General features: G+C 43.8%; 1 protein-coding gene across 2 annotated transcripts in view; it reads right to left on the bottom strand.

The window, feature by feature from the left end:
- GRHL2 (grainyhead like transcription factor 2) overlaps positions 1 to 18920 on the bottom strand; it is a 173971-nt gene that overhangs the window by 73733 nt on the left and 81318 nt on the right. For both annotated transcript variants that reach the window (XM_038744851.1, XM_038744850.1), the window contains exons 5-7: positions 18310 to 18365; positions 16415 to 16571; positions 10870 to 10981 (exon numbers count right to left, since the gene is read on the bottom strand). In XM_038744851.1, coding sequence (XP_038600779.1) covers positions 10870 to 10981; positions 16415 to 16571; positions 18310 to 18365 — 325 coding nt within the window. The remainder of the gene's footprint in view (positions 1 to 10869; positions 10982 to 16414; positions 16572 to 18309; positions 18366 to 18920) is intronic.

Raw genomic sequence — 18920 nt, forward strand, 5'->3', positions numbered from 1 at the left:
ATTTGACTATCTGGAAAGCAGCAAACCTACTCTTCCTTATTACAAAGGACAATTATTGAGAGACAGGATGGCCTCTGCCCCTGCTCTCTCCCCCTCCCTCCAGGCTTGCATCTCCTCCTGCCTTCAGGACATCTCCATCTGGATATCTGCCCACCACCTAAAACTCAGCATGTCCAAGACTGAACTCCTTGTCTTCACTCCCAAACCCTGCCCTCTCACTGACTTTCCCATCTCTGTTGACGGCACTACCATCCTTCCCGTCTCAAGGATGTACTGTGTCATCCTCAACTCTGCTCTCTCGTTCATCCCTCACATAAAAGCCGCCACCAAAACCTGCCAGTCTCAGCTCCGCAACATTGCTAAGATCCGCCCTTTCCTCTCCATCCAAACTGCTACCCTGCTCATTCAAGCGCTCATCCTATCCCGTCTGGACTACCATATCAGCCTCCTCTCCGATCTCCCATCCTCTTGTCTCTCCCCACTTCAATCCATACTTCACGCGGCTGCCCGGATCGTTTTTGTCCAGAAACGCTCTGGGCATGTTACTCTCCTCCTCAAAAATCTCCAGTGGCTACCAATCAATCCGCACATCAGGCAAAAACTCCTCACCCTGGGCTTCAAGGCTGTCCATCACCTCACCCCCTCCTACCTCACCTCCCTTCTCTCCTTCTCCAGCCCAGCCCACACCCTCCGCTCCTCTGCCGCTAATCTCCTCACCGGGCCTCGTTCTCGCCTGTCCCGCCGTCGACCCCCAGCCCACGTCCTCCCCCTGGCCTGGAATGCCCCCCCTCTGCCCATCCACCAAGCTAGCTCTCTTCCTCCCTTCAAGGCCCTACTGAGAGCTCACCTCCTCCAGGAGGCCTTCCCAGACTGAGCCCCCTCCTTCTTCTCCCTCTCCATCCCCCCACCTTACCTCCTTCCCTTCCCCACAGCACCTGTATATATGTATATATGTTTGCACATATTTATTACTCTATTTATTTATTTTACTTGTACATATCTATTCAATTTATTTTATTTTGTTAATACGTTTGGTTTTGTTCTCTGTCTCCCCCTTCTAGACTGTGAGCCCACTGTTGGGTAGGGAACGTCTCTATATGTTGCCAACTTGTACTTCCCAAGTGCTTAGTACAGTGCTCTGCACACAGTAAGCGCTCAATAAATACAATTGATTGATTGATTGGGGAAGTGAAGGGCTGGAAGTCAGGAGACTTGGGTCCCAGCTCCACCACTGGACTACTGAGTGACCCTGGGTAAGTCACTTCATCTCTCCTGGCCTCAAGTTTCCTCATCTTTAAAATGGCAATAGATTATCAGCTTTGTGGGGCAGGGATGGTGTCTGATCTCACGACCTAGCACCTTCTCCAGTGATTAACAGGGAGCAAGGGCTTTTTTATTTCTCTCTTTTAAAAGCATTTTTATGGCATTTGTTAAGCACTTACTATATGTCAGGCACTATACTAAGCACTGGGGTAGATACAAGCTAATCACGTTGGACACAGTCTATCTCCCACATGTAGCTCACCGTGGCTCAGTGGAAAGACTGAGGACTTGGGAGTCAGAGGTCTTGGGTTCTAATCCCAGCTCTGCCACTTGTCAGCTGTGTAACTTTGGGCAAGTTACTTAACTTCTCTGTGCCTGAGTTACCTCATCTGTCAAATGGGGATTAAGACTGTGAGCCCCACATGGGACAACCTGATTTTACCTTGTGTCTACCCCAGCGCTTAGAACAGTGCTTGGCACATAGTAAGCGCTTAACAAATACGATCATCATCAATATTATTATTATCATCATTATTTATCCTCATTTTACAGATGAGATAACTGAGGCCCAGAGAATTTAAGTGAATTGCCCAAGGTCACATAACAGACAAGTGGCAGAGCCAGAATTAGAACCCAGATCCTTCTGACTCCTAATTCCATCATCTAACCACTAGGAAATGCTGCCTCAAGGGCTTAATAAACGCCATCTTAATAATAATAATAATAACCTGATAAACCATGCCTCATTATCCTGCAGATTCCACTATCAAATTCAGTGCAAGTGGCAATATGATGAGGAGGTTCAATTTAGAGGAAGGCCTCTTGGGCTAGTAACCACATAGTCAAAAGCGCAAGCTGTCTGTAACTTCCTCATTCATTCATTCAATCATATTTATTGAGTGCTAACTGTGTGCAGAGCACTGTACTAAGCGCTTGGGAAGTACAAGTTGGTAATATATAGAGATGGTCCCTACCCAACAACGGGCTCATAATCTAGAAGGGGGAGACAGACAACAAAACATGTGGACAGGTGTCAACTCATCAGAATAAATAGAAATAAAGCTAGATGCACATCATTAACAAAATAAATAGAATAGTAAATATGTACAAGTAAAATAAATAGAGTAATAAATCTGTACAAACATATATACAGGTGCTGTGGGGACGGGAAGGAGGTAGGGCGGGGGGGGAGATGAAAGAGGGGGCTCAGTCTGGGAAGGCCTCCTGGAAGAGGTGAGCTCTTAGTAGGGCTTTGAAGGGAGGAAGAGAGCTAGCTTGGCGGATGTGTGGAGGGAGGGCATTCCCAGACATGGAAGGCTGCTGTTCTTCAGGAGACTGTGAAGATGACGGTCGGGGAGAGGAGCCACAGAATGGGAGAAGGGAGGAGCCTCTGAAAGGAGACTTTCACTTCATCAGTATGTCTCTCCCTACGGTCTGCAGCCAAAAGATCGGCGTCTATGTAGGCAAAGACGCTCTGGGATGCCTTGAGGTTCTCTGGTTTAACAGACCACCAAGTTGGGACTTCACTCTCATTACGGGTCTGGGTCCGTCAAGTGCCAGGCTCCTTCGCTCCTTGTCTGCTGTGTGACTTTGGGCAATGCACTTCATTTTTCTGTGCCTCAGTTACCTAATCTGTAAAATGGGGATTAAGACTATGAGTCCCATGTGGGACAACCTGATTACCTTGTACCTACCCCAGCGCTTAGAATGGTGCTTGGTACAGAGTATAGGCATTTAACAAATACTATTATTATTATCATTACTTTATATTAAATGGAACCTCTCCTTAGAGAGGTGCTTAGAGTAGGGCATTGCACCCAATGGGCCCTCAGTAATAATAATAATGATGGCATTTGTTAAGCACTTACTATGTGCAAAGCACTGTTCTAAGCGCTGGGGTGGATACAAGGTGATCAGGTTGTCCCACGTGGGGCTCACAATCTTAATCCCCATTTTACAGATCAGGTAACTGAGGCTCAGAGAAGTTAAGTGACTTGCCCAAGGTCACTTAAGAGCAGACATGTGGCGGAGTCTGGATTTGAACCCATGACCTCTGACTCCAAAGCCCGGGCTCTTTCCACTGAGCCAGGCTGCTTCTCAGTAAATATTGCTACCACTATTACTACTATTTAGAGAAATAGCATGGCCTAGTACACGGGCCTGAGAGTCAAAGGAACTGGATTCTGATCCCGGCTCTGCCATTTTAGACCGTGAGCCCACTGCTGGGTAGGGACTGCCTCTATATGTTGCCAACTTGTACTTCCCAAGCGCTTAGTACAGTGCTCTGCACACATCTTACCTCCCTCCCTTCCCCACAGCACCTGTATATATGTATATATGTTTGTACATATTTTTTTACTCTATTTATTTATTTAATTTATTTGTACATATCTATTCTATTTATTTTATTTTGTTAGTATGTTTGGTTTTGTTCTCTGTCTCCCCCTTTTAGACTGTGAGCCCACTGTTGGGTGGGGACTGTCTCTGTATGTTGCCAATTTGTACTTCCCAAGCGCTTAGTACAGTGCTCTGCACATAGTAAGCGCTCAATAAATACGACTGATGATGATGATGATGACAGTAAGTGCTCAATAAATACGATTGATTGATTGATTTGTCTGCTGTGTGACCTTAGGCAAGTCACCTCACTTCTCTGGGCCTCATTCTGTAAAACAGGCCTTCAACACCTATCTTTCTTCCTGCTAAGACTGTGAGTCCCACATATGACGGGGACTGGGTCCAACCTGATAAATTCATATCTACCCCCAGGGCTTCAAAAAGTGCTTGACACAAAGTACTTAACAAATACCATCGTTACTACTATTAGAGAAGCAGTGTGGCTCATTGGAAAGAGCACGGGATTTGGAGTCAGAGGTCATGAGTTCGAGTCCCAATTCTGCCACATGTCCGCTGTGTGACCTTGGGCAAGTCACTTAGCTTCTCTGAGCCTCAGTTCCCTAATCTGTAAAATGGGGATTAGGACTATGAGCCCCACGTGGGACAACTTGATCACCTTGTATCCCCCCCCCAGCACTTAGAACAGTGCTCTGCACATAGTAAGCACTTAACAAATGCCATTATTATTATTATTACTATTATCTTTCCACTGCCAACTCAGAGCCCATTAAAATCCAAATTACCCAAAACTCTCGGAGGCCCCATTAGATGAAACTTGCAATCCTGACAGATCTCCTAGAATTCCTAGTCCCTGTGGGGGAGCAAACTGTTTAACGAGGTGTGAACTAAGACCACATACTCTTGTGAGGGGTCCCACATTCCCAAGTGGGTATAGCTTGGGACACATCTCACTCTAAACTACTTTCTATCCCCTGCCCATCCTTCACCCTTTGACTCAATGCGAGATAGAAAAACACGTCAGTTTAGAGAAGCAGCATGGCCTAGTGGCTAGAGCACAGGCCTGGCAGTCAGGAGGACCCGGGTTCTAGTCCTTGGGCAAGCCACTTCACTTCTCTGTGCCTCAGTTCCCTCATCTATAAAATGGGAATTAAGACTGTGAGCCCCATGTGGATCAGGGACCGTGTCCAACCCGATTAGCTTGTGTCTACCCCAGAGCCTAGTACAGTGCCTGGCACATATTAAGCACTTAAAAAATAGCACAGAGATTAGTAGGTAAAATCTACTAAATTCAGAGAAGCAGCGTGGCTCAGTGGAAAGAGCACGGGCTTTGGAGTCGGAGGTTATGGGCTCAAATCCCAGCTCCACCAATTGTGGAGATTAGTAGGTAAAATCTACTAAATTCAGAGAAGCAGCGTGGCTCAGAGGAAAGAGCACGGGCTTTGGAGTCGGAGGTTATGGGTTCAAATCCCAGCTCCGCCAATTGTCAGCTGTGTGACTTTGGGAAAGTCACTTAACTTCTCTGGGCTTCAGTTACCTCAACTGTAAAATGGGGATTGACTGTGAGCCACCTGTGGGACAACCTGATCACCTTGTAACCTCCCCAGCACTTAAACAGTGCTTTGCACATAGTAAGTGCTTAATAAATGCCATCATTATTATTAGTATTAACATAGTCCCAGAGAAAAAATAGGTGTGGAAATCCAGGGGAGGGGACAGTAAGTGTGAAATTATTAATTACAGCAATGTGGTGTAGTCATTCATTTATATTAATGTCTGCCTCCCCTCTAGACTGTAAGCTCGTTGTGGGCAGGGAACACGATTGCCAACCCTGCTTTACTGTACTCTTCCAAGAGCTAAGTACGGTGCTCTGCATATAGTAAGCGCTCAATAAATCCCATTGATTGATTGATCCATTTGAAAATACCAATGAATGACTCAAGGATTTCAACTTTACTACATAATTACCAACCAACTCAATTCAAGTCTGAATGTGTTTGTCTAATGCAATGCAATCTTAAAAAATGGGAAGGGAAGAACTCTTTATCAAAAAACACGCTGCATCTACTTTCCTCTGAAAGCTTTTAGTTCTAGTTAGTAGGTGCCGACTTATTAAAATAATTTGCACATTAGTCTCTCTCTGGTTCTTGCCTTAACCTGCTTTTGAACCAATAAATGGGTGTAGAGCAAAGATGCTATTTTTTAATTAAATATTATAATTACCACCCAAGAAAATAAGATCAGCAATTAGATGGGAGTATAAATTTGTCCCAAGAAATCAAGTAATGAATTTCACTAACAACACAGTTGCTTTTAATTGATATTATTTCAAGGATCCTTTTCTCACAACCAATATGCTTCAGAGTTTACGTGCAAAACGAAGGAATTACACACCGAGTTTGATAGTTTCCAAACAATAAAGTATATTTTTAAAATAAGCATCTAAATGAGTATTTAGACTTCAATCTATGGAGCAGCAAACATTTCAAGAAATAGTTTAAAGACTGTAAACTGACTGTATTGCAGGGTATCACAGCCCATATAGACAGACCTCGGATGTATACACGATGGGTTCTTAAAAACGCCTTCTTTAAATCAATATGTGTCAAGTACGAACAAATTTCCTTATAGAAACAATGTTGTAAATGGGGGATTGGTCCCTGAACCAAGGACAGAAACCCAATTTTCACCAGAATTGTGCACTTAATTGCAGAGGAGTACCAGGACTACATTAATGAATTTATACTGAATCAGGGAGATTCCACAAGAGGGTAATTGATTTTTACTGCATGTTTACCCATAGACTTTTGCATAAATACTCAAGTACTACTCATTTCATGTCTTGGAAAAAATAAAAAATCACAACGTGCACTTCGCAAACTTCACTGATGAATTATGGAAACCGATCAATCAATCAATCAATGGTAGTTTTTGAGCACTGTACTAAGCACTTGGGAAAGTACAAAGGAGTTAGCAGCTGCGTTCCCTGCCCTCAAGGAGCTGACAGTTTACAGAACAGAGACGGAGCTAAAGGGAAAAATATAGAAACAACTAGCAATAGTTTGGGAAAACAAATGAATGGTGCCTGTAAATCGTTATATATGTGAGAGTAAATGATGCTGGGCTCCAGGCTAGAGTCGGGGAAATTAACTGGGGAAAGACTTCTGTAAGGAATTCATGTCCATCTGCCTTCTCCATTTGAATGTAACCTCCTCCTTGCCCCGTATCTTTTTTCTTTACTGCAGTCTTCCAAGCCCCTGGTACGATGGTTATCACGGTGAAGAGCTCAGTAAATTCTACAGAGAGAACGGATGACCTCCACTCTGCTCTCTGAGAAGAGTGATTTTTGCTACTTCAGTAATGTTACAACTAGATGCCTTTGCTCATAAGCCATGTAGACAAGCAGCAGCATGGCCTAGCTGATAGAGCCCAGACCCGCGAATCACAATGACCTGGGTTTTAATCCCAGTTCTGCCACTAGCCTGCTGTGTAACCTTGGGCAAGTCACTTAATGTCTCTGTGCCTCCATTACCTCATCTATAAAATGAGGATTAACACTGTGAGCCCCATGTGGGACACGGACTGTGTCCGACCTGATTATCTTGTACCTTCCCCAGTGCTTAGTAAAGTGCCTGTCATATAGCAAGCGCTTGACAAATACCATTAAAAAAAATAGACTTCTTTCTGACTGAAGGAAAGAATATCTGGAGTGGGTTTTAGGAAAGGTTTTCCCCCCAGACCCTGGAGATGGGGAGTGCCTGACAATCATAGAGTCGCCCAGGGAAATGGAGCAGGATGTTTAGTAATGGAGAAAAACTCAACATCTCTTTGAAGACAACATGTGCTCCAGTGAATGTGTCTATTATTGTATTGTACTCTCCCAAGTTCTTAGTGCAGTGCTCTGCACACCGGAAGCACTCAATAAATATGACTGAATGAATGAAAAGAGTAATATGAAGAGATCTGAGTCAATGGATCTTCCAGTCAAGGGAGTAGAGGGCATAAAAAGATGAATTTTCAGCAGCTGCCCTCACTGGTCTGACAGGACCAGTTTTGTTTTACTTAGACAGGAAACAAAGAGATAGTCCTTTCTCTTTCTCTCTCTTTCTCAAATCCTGAAGCACCACTAATTCTGAATAAAAGGGGAAATGTGTCTGAGCTCAATCTCTGGCTATCCATGTTGATTCCATCAGTAAAAAAAAAAATGCTCATTAGAAGATAGATCCTAAGGAAGAACCTAGGGATATACCTATACCAGGATTTAAATATTTAATCCCCATTTTTGCAGATGAGGTAACTGAGGCCCAGAGAAGTTAAATGACTTTGCCCAAGGTCAGACACAGTAGGCAAGCAGTGGAGCCAGAATTAGAACCTAGGTCCTAGGATTCCCAGACCCGTGCCCTTCTAGACTGTGAACCCGTTGTTGGGTAGGGACCGTCTCTATATGTTGCCAACTTGTACTTCCCAAGCGCTTAGTACAGTGCTCTGTACACAGTAAGCGCTCAATAAACATGATTGAATGAATGCTAGGCCACACTGCTTCCCAATCTTGGAGGGAAATGCTGTGTACATTTAAGGAGCTTGTAAATACTTATGGTTCTCTTTGCATGGAGAGTCATAATCATTGCTGGTGGGCAGAGAACATGTCTACCAACTCTGTTATACTGTACTCTCCCAAGCACTTAGTACAGTGCCCTGCACACAGTGAGTGCTCAATAAATACCAATGATTGAGGGAAGAAAAGGACAGTACAAGCCTACCTCTCCCACCTGTGCAAAAGGGGTGGGTATAGACAGAGGAGTGCCATGGGTGTCAGCCTCCTGTCTGTTATCTCCAGGGCACACTATTAGGTCCCCTTGATGGGAGAAAGAGGGCACGTGAGGAGGCCCTCTGGAATTTGGGGACTCTCCAGGCAGTCACTCAGTTAATCGTATTTATTGAGCATTTACTGTGTGTAGAGCACTGTACTAACCGCTTGGAAGAGTACAATAGAACAATATAACAGACACACTCCCTGCCCACAGTGAGCTTACGGTCTAGAGGGAGGTAGAGCTCTTTGGCTTCAGACACCTGGGAGCCACCGTGGAAAGGCAGGATGGTTCTCCAAGCCATGAGAACCTGATGCGGTTTTTGGTCAGATCCAGAGGGCTCTTTTTTTCTTTTTTGGTATTTGTTAAGCACTTACTAGGGGTCAGTATCTGTACTAAGTGCTGAGGTAGCTACAAGCTCATCAGGTTGGACACCGTCCATGGGGTTCACAGTCTTCATCCCCATTTTGCAGATGAGGGAACTGAGGTCCAGAGAAGTGAAGTGACTTGCCCAAGATCACACAGCAGCAGACCTTTGGTGGAACTGGGATTAAAATCCAGGTCCTTTGACCTCTCAGGCCCGAGGTCTAGCCACTAAGCCACGCTGCTCTTCCTTTTCAGGTAAAGTCTTCTGGTCTACCTGAACATCTACAAGGTTAAAGGTAAGGTACACAGTGCTCTTGGATTTCTGGGGGAAAGTAAGTTCTCACCCTTGCCCTTCAGAGCAACTTGGTTTCTTAGATGGTCACGTGCCATTCATTCATTCATTCAATCGTATTTATTGAGTGCTTACTGTGTGCAGAGCACTGTACTAAGCGCTTGGGAAGTACAAATCGGCAACATATAGAGACGGTCCCTACCCAATAACGAACTCACAGTCTAGAAGGGGGAGACAGATGACAAAACAAGTAGACAGGTGTCAATACCATCAGAATAGAGTTATAGCTATATACACATCGTTAATAAAATAAATATAGTAAATATGTACAAATAAAATAGAGTAATAAATACGTACAAATATATATAAATGCTGTGGAGAGGGGAAGGGAGTAGGGCGGAGGGAGGGAGGGGGACGATGGGGAGGGGAGGAGGAGAGGGAAAAGAGGGAGCTCAGGCTGGGAAGGCCTCCTGGAAGAGATGAGCTCTCAGTAGGGCTTTGAAGGGAGGAAGAGAGCTAGTTTGGCACATCTGTGGAGGGAGGGCATTCCAGGACAGAGGAAGGACATGGGCCAGGGGCCGATGGTGGGACAGGCGAGAACGAGGCACATTGAAGAGGCTAGCAGCAGAGGAGCAGAGTGTGAGGGCTGGGCTGTAGAAGGAGAGAAGGGGGTTGAGGTAGGAGGGGGTGAGGTGATCGAGAGCCTTGAAGCCGAGAGTGAGGAGTTTTTGCTTGATTCGTAAGTTGACAGGCCACCACTGGAGATTTTTGAGGAGGGGAGTGACATGCCTATAGTGTTTCTGTACAAAGGTAATCTGGGCAGCAGAGTGAAGTACAGACTGAAACGGGGAGAGACAAGAGGATGGAAGATCAGAAAGGAGGCTGATGCAGTAATCCAGTTGGGATGGGATGCGAGACTGAACCAGCAAGGTAGCAGTTTGGATGGAGAGGTTGTGCCATCCTTCATTCCCACTGGCTTTAGTACAAAGTACCTATCAATCAGTCAATCAATGGTATTTATTGAACACGTCCTACACGCTTGGGAGAGTACAACACAACAGAATCAGTTGACACATTCCCTACCTATAACGAGCTTACAGTCCAGAGGGGGAGAGAGACGTTAAGATACACAAATCATTCATAATATACCATTTAAAAATATATGCTTAAGTGTTGTGGGGTGGGGCAAATATCAAACATCCAAAGATCTCAGATCCAAGCGCAAAGACAAAGCAGAAGGGAGAACAAGACAAGGAAAAAACAGGGCTTACTTGGGGAAGGAGTCTTGGAGGCAATGTGACCTTTAATGGGACATTGAAGGTGGGAGAGTGGTGGTCTGGCCTAATTAGAGGGGGAGGGAGTTCCAGACCAAGGGGAGGATAATAATAATAATAATGGCATTTATTAAGCGCTTACTATGTGCAAACCACTGTTCTAAGCACTGGGGAGGTTACAAGGTGATCAGGTTGTCCCACGGGGGGCTCACAGTCTTAATCCCCATTTTACAGAAGAGGGAACTGAGGCCCAGAGAAGTTAAGTGACTTGCCCAAAGTCACAGAGCTGACAATTGGCGGAGCCGGAATTTGAACCCATGACCTCCGACTCCAAAGCCCGGGCTCTTTCCACTCAGCCACGCTGCTTCGGTGACAGGACTGATGAGATCGGGGCACAGTGAGTAAACTGGCACTAGAGGAGCAGAGTGGGAGGGTTGGGCTGGAGTAGGGGATTAGTGAGGTGAGGTAGGAGGGGGCCTGTGATGACCAAGTCCTTTGCAAGACCACTTACCTATGTCCAAGACCCTTTGTTTAGCCGTGTGCTGCCGAGAATGCCAGTATTTCCAGTACTTCAGTTGCTCATCACGGTTTTTGTCTTCACTGAATACCACCATCACCACGCTCTGCCAAAGAAGAGAAACATGGAGATTACTTTTTGTTCGGTGCCTTTGCTGGTACCATGAAGTCCTTAGTTCTGGAAATGCCCTTTCTGCCATTAGCATTTTTCCATTCCTAAAGGGGATAATACCTATAGAAGTCTGCTGGAGTTAAGTTCTACTATTCAGAGTAGCATTTGCATAGAGTTGGCTGAGCGTTTCTAAAAAGTAGGGGCTCCTTAGGATCTTAGGAAATCCAACCCAGCTGTAAATATCTGCAGATTCTACGGTAACAGAGGATCTCAGGTGAAAAATTACTCCACATGGCACCCTGCTGCTGTCTGAATTACACAAAACAAATCTAATTGTGTTGCATGTTTCTGCTTTAAAAAAAAGACTCACTTAGAAAATGGGTATGGTGAATAAATAATAATAATAATAATAATAATAATAATGGTATTTGTTAAGTGTTTACAATGTGCAAAGCACTGTTCTAAGTGCTGGGGGATACGAGGTGATCAGGTTGTCCCATGAGGGGCTCACAGTCTTAATTCCCATTTTACAGATGAGGTTACTGAGGCACAGAGAAGTTGTGACTTGCCCAAAGTCACACAGCTGATGTGGTGGAGCCAGGATTAGAACCCATGACCTCTGACTCCCAAGCCCGGTGATTCTCTGCAACAGGTTAGAAAGGAACAGTTTACAATGAAAAATGCATGAATCTACACAAACAGTGGATAATTGAGGTCTAAATCAATCAGTCAATCAATCGTATTTTTGGAGCACTTACTGTTTGCCAGGCACTGTACTAAGCGCTTGGGAGGGTTCAATGTCACAGAGTTGACTTTGCACGTTCCCTGTCCACAACAGCTTACAGTCTAGACTTACCCCCTGTCTAAATGACCCAAATCATTCACACATATACATATAATAACCTTTCATTTCTGTAATAATAATCAACTCAGATTAAATGAGTAACTTCTACTTGCTTAAACACAACTAAAATGACTGGGTGTTTATGTGGTACCAAAAGAAAACACTTCCTCAAGCTAAAGGGGAAAAAGAATCAATCAATCACATTTATTGAATGCTTACAGTGTGCAGAACACTGCACTAAGCATTTGGGAGCGTATAGTACAGCAATATAACAGAGTCAGTAGTCACATTCCCTGCCCACAACAAGCTTACAATCTAGAGGGGGAGAGCACAGTTTTCAATGTTTTCTTGTATTAATATTTAGGTCTCATCCTATTCAGGATTCTTATTTGGTTATATTCTCCTACAGTACTATTGGGATGTTTCACTGAAGCTCATTCTCCAAGCCTTCACTCAAAATCTGGCCCCATTTCAATCTACTTTTTCACTTAAATCATACAAGGAAACAAATTAATTTCCATTTATAGGTTTACACTAAAGTTAAGAAAGCTTCTTAAAGTGAAGAGTTTTCAAAAGGCTCTTAAGCTCACTAGAATACATGTCAAGCAAAACGAAGTCAACTGGGAAATCAAATGAAAATGAAAATTTGCAGACTCAATAGTTCAAAATTAAAAATCATTCTCCCTTCCAAGAGCTTCACCTTTATATTAAAAAATAGTACTGTGATGCTACAAACAAAAGCTTCTCTAATGAAAGTGCGGTTAACATAAATCATAGCGTGTTCTTGGTATGGAAATTTGTGGGGGGGGGGGGGGGAATTAAGAACAGTCTCCTGTGATTCCAAATAAAATACTCTGATTTGCCTAAATCCAGAATTAGAAACCGTATTATTGCGAATGGTGTTGGCCATTTAGTCAGGTGGCACTTTTCTTCAAGATTTGGTCCCAGATGCCAGAATGAGGTTAGAGAAAAGCAAGGTAGTTGGGGAAAAGTAACTGACTGGCAGTTATCAACTCATGGTGCTATGGCACTATGAATCAATCCTGCACATAAACCGCCCTTAGGCTGCAAGTCCCGTGTGGGATGAGATCCCCTTTTCCAATCTGTCTTTATTGTCTCTATCCCCATGCTTAGTACAGTGTTTAGCACACAGAAAGCAGTCAACAAATGTCACAATTACTGTTACTATTGTGTGCAACCCATCATCTGTTGCTCCCCTTCCTACCTACTTGCTAGCGGTACACGTCAGTCAATTGTATTTATTCACTCATTCATTCATTCAATCGTATTTATTAAGCGCTTACTGTGTGCAGAGCACTGTACTAAGTGGTTGGGGGGAGTACAGTACAACAATAAACAGTGGCATCCCCTGCTTACAACCAGCTCACAGTCTAGAGGGAGGCAGACAGACATCAATGCAAATAAATGAAATTACAGATATATACGTAAGTACTGTGGGGCTTGGGGGAGAGCAAAAGGGGCAAAGTATTTATTAAGCACTCTGTATCCACGGTACTTATGAACGTAACTGTAATTTATTTATTTATTTATATTAATGTCTGTCTCCCCATCAAGAATGTGAGCTTGTTGTGGGCAGGGAATGTGTCTGCTTATCGTTGTATTGTGTTCTCTCAAGTGCTTTAGTATAGGGCTTCACACACAGTAAGCCCTCAGTAAATATGATTGAATTGAATTTCAGAGCACTGTGCTAAGCACTTGGGAGAGTACAATATAACAGACATGTTCCCTGTCCACATGAGCTCACAGTCTACTCGGGCCCCAGCAGGAAAATGAGAGTGTGAGCTTGGCACGTAACAAACCACCACCATTACAATCCATTCCTCCCTGTTTCTGGGTCCTGAAGTCATACACGCCAACAGTGATGGGGCTGAGGTTTCCGCTGACTTTTAAATAGGAAACCCATAGTCATTGTTTCCGAGCCAAGGGCACCTATGCCAATTCCTGGAGGAATTTCACTCCTTACCCACCGACCACTGAGGCCCACGTCTGGAGATTTTATATGGAAGTACAGACCCAGGGCAGAAGGGGAGAGAGGGCACTCAGGAATGGCTTCGCACCAACCACCGGTCTTTCTACTTTTGTTAGAGAAGCAGCATGGCCTAGTGGATAGAGCACCACCCTGGGAGTCAGAAGGACCTGGATTCTGATTCCGGCTGCACCACTCATCTGCTGTGTGACCTTGAGCAAGTCAGTTCACTTCTCTGTTCCCAGTTACCTCATCTGTAAAATGGGGTTTAAGACTGTGAGCCCCATGTGGGACAGGGACTGTGTCCAACCTGATTATATTGAATCTACCCCAGTGTTTAGTGACTGGCATATAATAAGCGCTTAACAAATACCACAGTTTTATTATTGTTATTGTTCTCCTTGCAAACTGGTCTTCGCCAGCCTTTGTCTCTCATTCCTCTTAGGACTGCTCCTTCTCCAAGATTGAATGAAGGGATACTGCTAAATATTCCCTTCCTCCATCCCTCCCAGGAGGGTGACGACACTTTACTAATAATTGTGAAGCTCCTTGAGATCATCAAAACAGAGGTTGACTCCATTAAGGGGGAAAATATTTAACCACATCAAACATCACCAAAACAAAGCAAGAAAACCGGTTGTGACTGAAACTGTGGTGCTGTGATCAGCCACAGTGTTTTGGCAGACATGCAGAAACATCAAATAATAACTGTGGTATCTGTTACATGCTTTGTTGAGCCAAGCCCTAAAGTAAGCGCTGGGATAGGTACAAGATAATCAAGACCCACATGGGGCTCACAGTTAAAGTAGGAGGGAGTAAAGGTATTGAATCTCCATTCTGCATGTGAAGGAACTGAGGCACAGAGAAGTTAAGTGACTTGTCCTACGTCACACAGCAGGTAAGTGGTGTGGTCGGGAGTGGAACCCAGATTCTCTGACTTCCAGGCATGGGTTCTTTCTCCTAGACCATACTGCTTCTATGTGCCTAGGGCCTAAAGAAACTCTAATACAATCTGCTTTCCTTTTAAAAATGGGAATTCAGTACCTGAGACTGTGAGCCCCACGTGGAATTGGGTTAGATCTGACTGCATCGTATCTACCCTAGCACTTAGCAATAATAATAGTAATGATGGCATTTATTAAGTGCTTACTATGTGCAAAGCACTGTTCTAAGCACTGAATAATGGCATTTTTATTAAGTGCTTACTATGTGCAAAGCACTGTTCTAAGCGCTGGGGAGGTTACAAGGTGATCAGGTTGTCCCACGGGGGGCTCACAGTCTTCATCCCCATTTTACAGATGAGGGAACTGAGGCCCAGAGAAGTGAAGTGACTTGCCCAAAGTCACACAGCTGAAAAGTGGCGGAACCGGGATTTGAACCCTTGACCTCCGACTCCAAAGCCTGGGCTCTTTCTACTCAGCCACACTGCCTCTCTAGTACAGTGTTTGTCATGTAATAAACACTTAAAAAATACCACAATTACTATTATGACGGCGTTGGTGATGACTGATGGGCTGTGCTGCAGAAAAAATTTCAGGATCTATTTTCTGATATTTTGGAGAGCAACACAACGGAATGAGGGAAGACATGGTGTGAGGGCAATGAGCAGGTGATGAAGAGTTTTGAAAATGTGTGCGTTTTCTGCAAGGCTCTGTTAGAGAAGTCCACACCCTGGTGTGAAAAGGGACTTTGGGGGCCCAGATTCCATCTCCTGGCCTGATTCCAAGACAGAGACGAGTTTCCTCTACCACCTCCCACCAATATATCAACACCCATGAATCTGAACATCCTCCTGTGGCGGTTCGGATGGTGGGATCACCCCCCAAGGCTTAAAGGGAAGTGAGCTTAAAGGGAGTGGGCTGAAACTCCTGCCGCTCGGGACTCGAGACGCTTAGCCAAATGGCCAGTGGAAAATGGCTCAGCACTTAACCCTATCCTTGAACGATGACCCCAGGAGCAGCGTCCCACTCCCCAGAAAGTTCTGATTTTGTAGCTACGCATCCAGAAACTTAAGAGTAACTCATCATTTTTCTTTTTAGGGTATTTGTTAAGCGCCTGCTCTGTGCCAGGCACTGTTCTAAGTGCTGGAGTAGATACAAACTTATCGGGTTGGACACAGTCCCTGTCATTCATTCAATCATATTTACTGAGCGCTTACTGTGCACACTGTGTACTGTGTCCCATATGGGACTCACGGTCTTCATCTCCATTTTACAGACGAGGGAACTGAGGCACAGAGAAGTGAAGTAACTTGCCCAAAGTCACACAGAAGCGGCAGAGCCGGGAATAGAACCTGCCTCCTGACACCTAGGCCCGTGCTGTATCCACTAGGCCATGCTGCTAATCCAGGGAACTCATGTTGAAGGAATAAAACTTAGGAAATCCCTCAAACAACAGTACAAACATGGACAAATGTCACCATTTCATCAGACTTATTTTGGTCACTGCACATTTGAAAAGACAGAGAGAAGAGCCCAAGTGGAAATCCGGTTTCTGTTAACTGAGGAAAAAACACATAAATGTTCCTTCCCTTTCACCCCGCCTTAGCCACTCAATGTTAAGCGTTGGTATTTTATCTAGCGAAAAGAGGTCCATACCCTGACTTTGCTGATGGGATGTCTGAAGCATTTGTTGTCTCCAGTCTCGCTCAGAGTTATAGCATAGAACTGTCCTTTATTTAAATAGGTCATCGGTCCCTCTCCTTGCTTCTGCCGTAGAGATTTTGTGGCCTCCAACGTATACTGAAATGTGCTACTGTGGGCAGAAAACAAACCATGATCAGAATCATTCTTTTTTTCTTTCCATTTTTTTTTTTTTTGCTTACAAGTGAATTTCACAATCTTTCCTATGAATGTTGACAAATCTTCTGAATTTAACAATCACCCTGGAGAAGAAAACTGTAAAAAAGATAATATTTAACAACAAAAGAAGTTTTCTCTCCCCTACTCCATTTTACAAGCATTTTTATGTCGATTTTTATGGGTTAAACTTTGGTACCATATGGCAATGACCATGTATACACCAGAGAACTTCCTCTCTGAAGTTCAGGTCAATTTTCCCCCAACCATGGTCTTTGGATTTCTTGCAAGTGTTCTGATTCAGTCCACTTAAAGCTATAAAGAGCGAAATGGAGACCAAGAATTTGCAGGAAAGGTGTAGGGACCAGACTTGGCACAATCATAAAACTACAGAGGGGGAATTGAGGAAGTTGGGAAAACACCACATAGCGATCTCCACAGCAACTTTACGAAAAGACTCCATATCCCATGCGGGAAAAGGCTGTTCCCTACGAGACAGCTGTATTCTAACACATATTGTACCATCTCATTCTCCCGCTTAAACAACCAGTGGCTTCTAGAATGTACCAATTACTCCAAAAGCCCATGATACTGCCAAATAAATGAGCAAAATGATAATACTTCTCCTTTCATTTTAAATACACTTTTAAAACCGATTTCCAAATTTAGACATTTTCCCCTTCCTGAAGTGTGAAAGTAATTACAAAGTAAATTAAAATGATGACATAAAGAGCCACTGAAAAGGTTTAAAAAAACCCTGGGGCAGGAAATAAGAGTCAAACCTTAAGTCAGAAATGTTGAATTTTGATACACATGGTGCATAAAGCAAAGAAGATGTCAGACTAGAAAGAACAGAACGGTCCAAAGGTCATGGCTGGTACACATGCGGTTTACAACAATGGCTTATATACCAGATGGTTTAGGTGGAGAAAACCGTACATATTGCACCTGGTAAATTGTGCAATCCTACTGCCCGAGAGGAAATATTCTTCCAGACCTCGGCAATCAGTTTATGCTTAAGGCATGAAAATTGATAATACTTGTCATTTTTAACCTAACAAAAGTAGTTGTAAATTGTTAGGTGCCTATGATGGAATCTTCATCTTTATATGTATTTTGTCAACACTGGTTTTTCTTTTATACCTTATTATACCTCTGTTCTGAAATTTTACTTCTGCAACCTGAGGTCAGGAGCACATAATTTCAAAGCAAGGCAGCTAAACAAGTGCTAGGTGTTCTTAAGTAGTCTTTTCCCTCAATTATCCACGCAGGCCGAATTTCACTCCAAATTCCTCTAAGGGCCCGATTTTTGGGCCCCAAACTTTCAGTATTCAAACAGTGGATTCTGTGGCTACTTTCGCTCAGCATTTCTACTCCTCAAGTGTTAAGCCTGCTAGAAAGTCAAATGAACTGATGAGCTGAGTATTACAATAAGTTTTTAAAAGACCCACAAAGACCGTAAATACATCATCCTCACTATAGGACAGAGAGAAGTCAGTGGTATTTCATCCACCAAGGCAATTCCACTGTAAAAGTCCACAGTTGATAACTGAATTCTTCTCCTGCTCCTGTTTCCATACAAAACATTTGCTTCTACGTTCTTCCTAGGTGAATTTTATGGCATTACTCTGCCGATACCCAAGTGTCCTATTTGATGTGACTTAATCGATGCTAAATGTCATTTAGAAACCTACCTTGCTGTCTGTTCGAAAATGTATTCTTCAGCCCCCACAGAAGCACTGCGGTATTTCTGAAAAGTGGAAAGACAGTTGAAAAGAAAATTAAGCCAAATAACTGTGGTGCCATCGAGATTAAAAATGAATAAAAAATGCTTCAATCAATCAATCCGTCAATAGCATTTTTTGACCAGTTACAGTGTGCAGATCACTGTACTAAGTGCTTGGAAGATCAATCGATCAGATGTATTTATTGAGTGCTTACTGTGTGCAGATCACTGTACTGAGCACTTGGTAGAGTACACTATTACAGAATTGGTAGACATGTTCCCTACCCACAACGAAGCAGTGTGGCTCAGTGGAAAGAGCACGGGCTTTAATCAGAGGTCATGGGTTTGAATCCTAGCTCCACCACCTCTGCTGTGTGACCTTGGGCAAGCCACTTAATTTCTCTGAGTCTCAGTTACCTCATCTGTAAAATGGGGATTAAAACTGTGAACCCCACGTGGGACAATCTCAACACCTTGTATCCCCCCACCCCCCACCCCAGCGCTCAAAAGAATGCTTGGCACATAGTAAGCGCTTAACAAAGGCCATTATTATTATTATTATTACAGTCTCGAGGACTG

The sequence above is a fragment of the Tachyglossus aculeatus genome, chromosome 4, assembly GCF_015852505.1.
Source record: "Tachyglossus aculeatus isolate mTacAcu1 chromosome 4, mTacAcu1.pri, whole genome shotgun sequence".
NCBI classification, from domain to species: domain Eukaryota; kingdom Metazoa; phylum Chordata; class Mammalia; order Monotremata; family Tachyglossidae; genus Tachyglossus; species Tachyglossus aculeatus.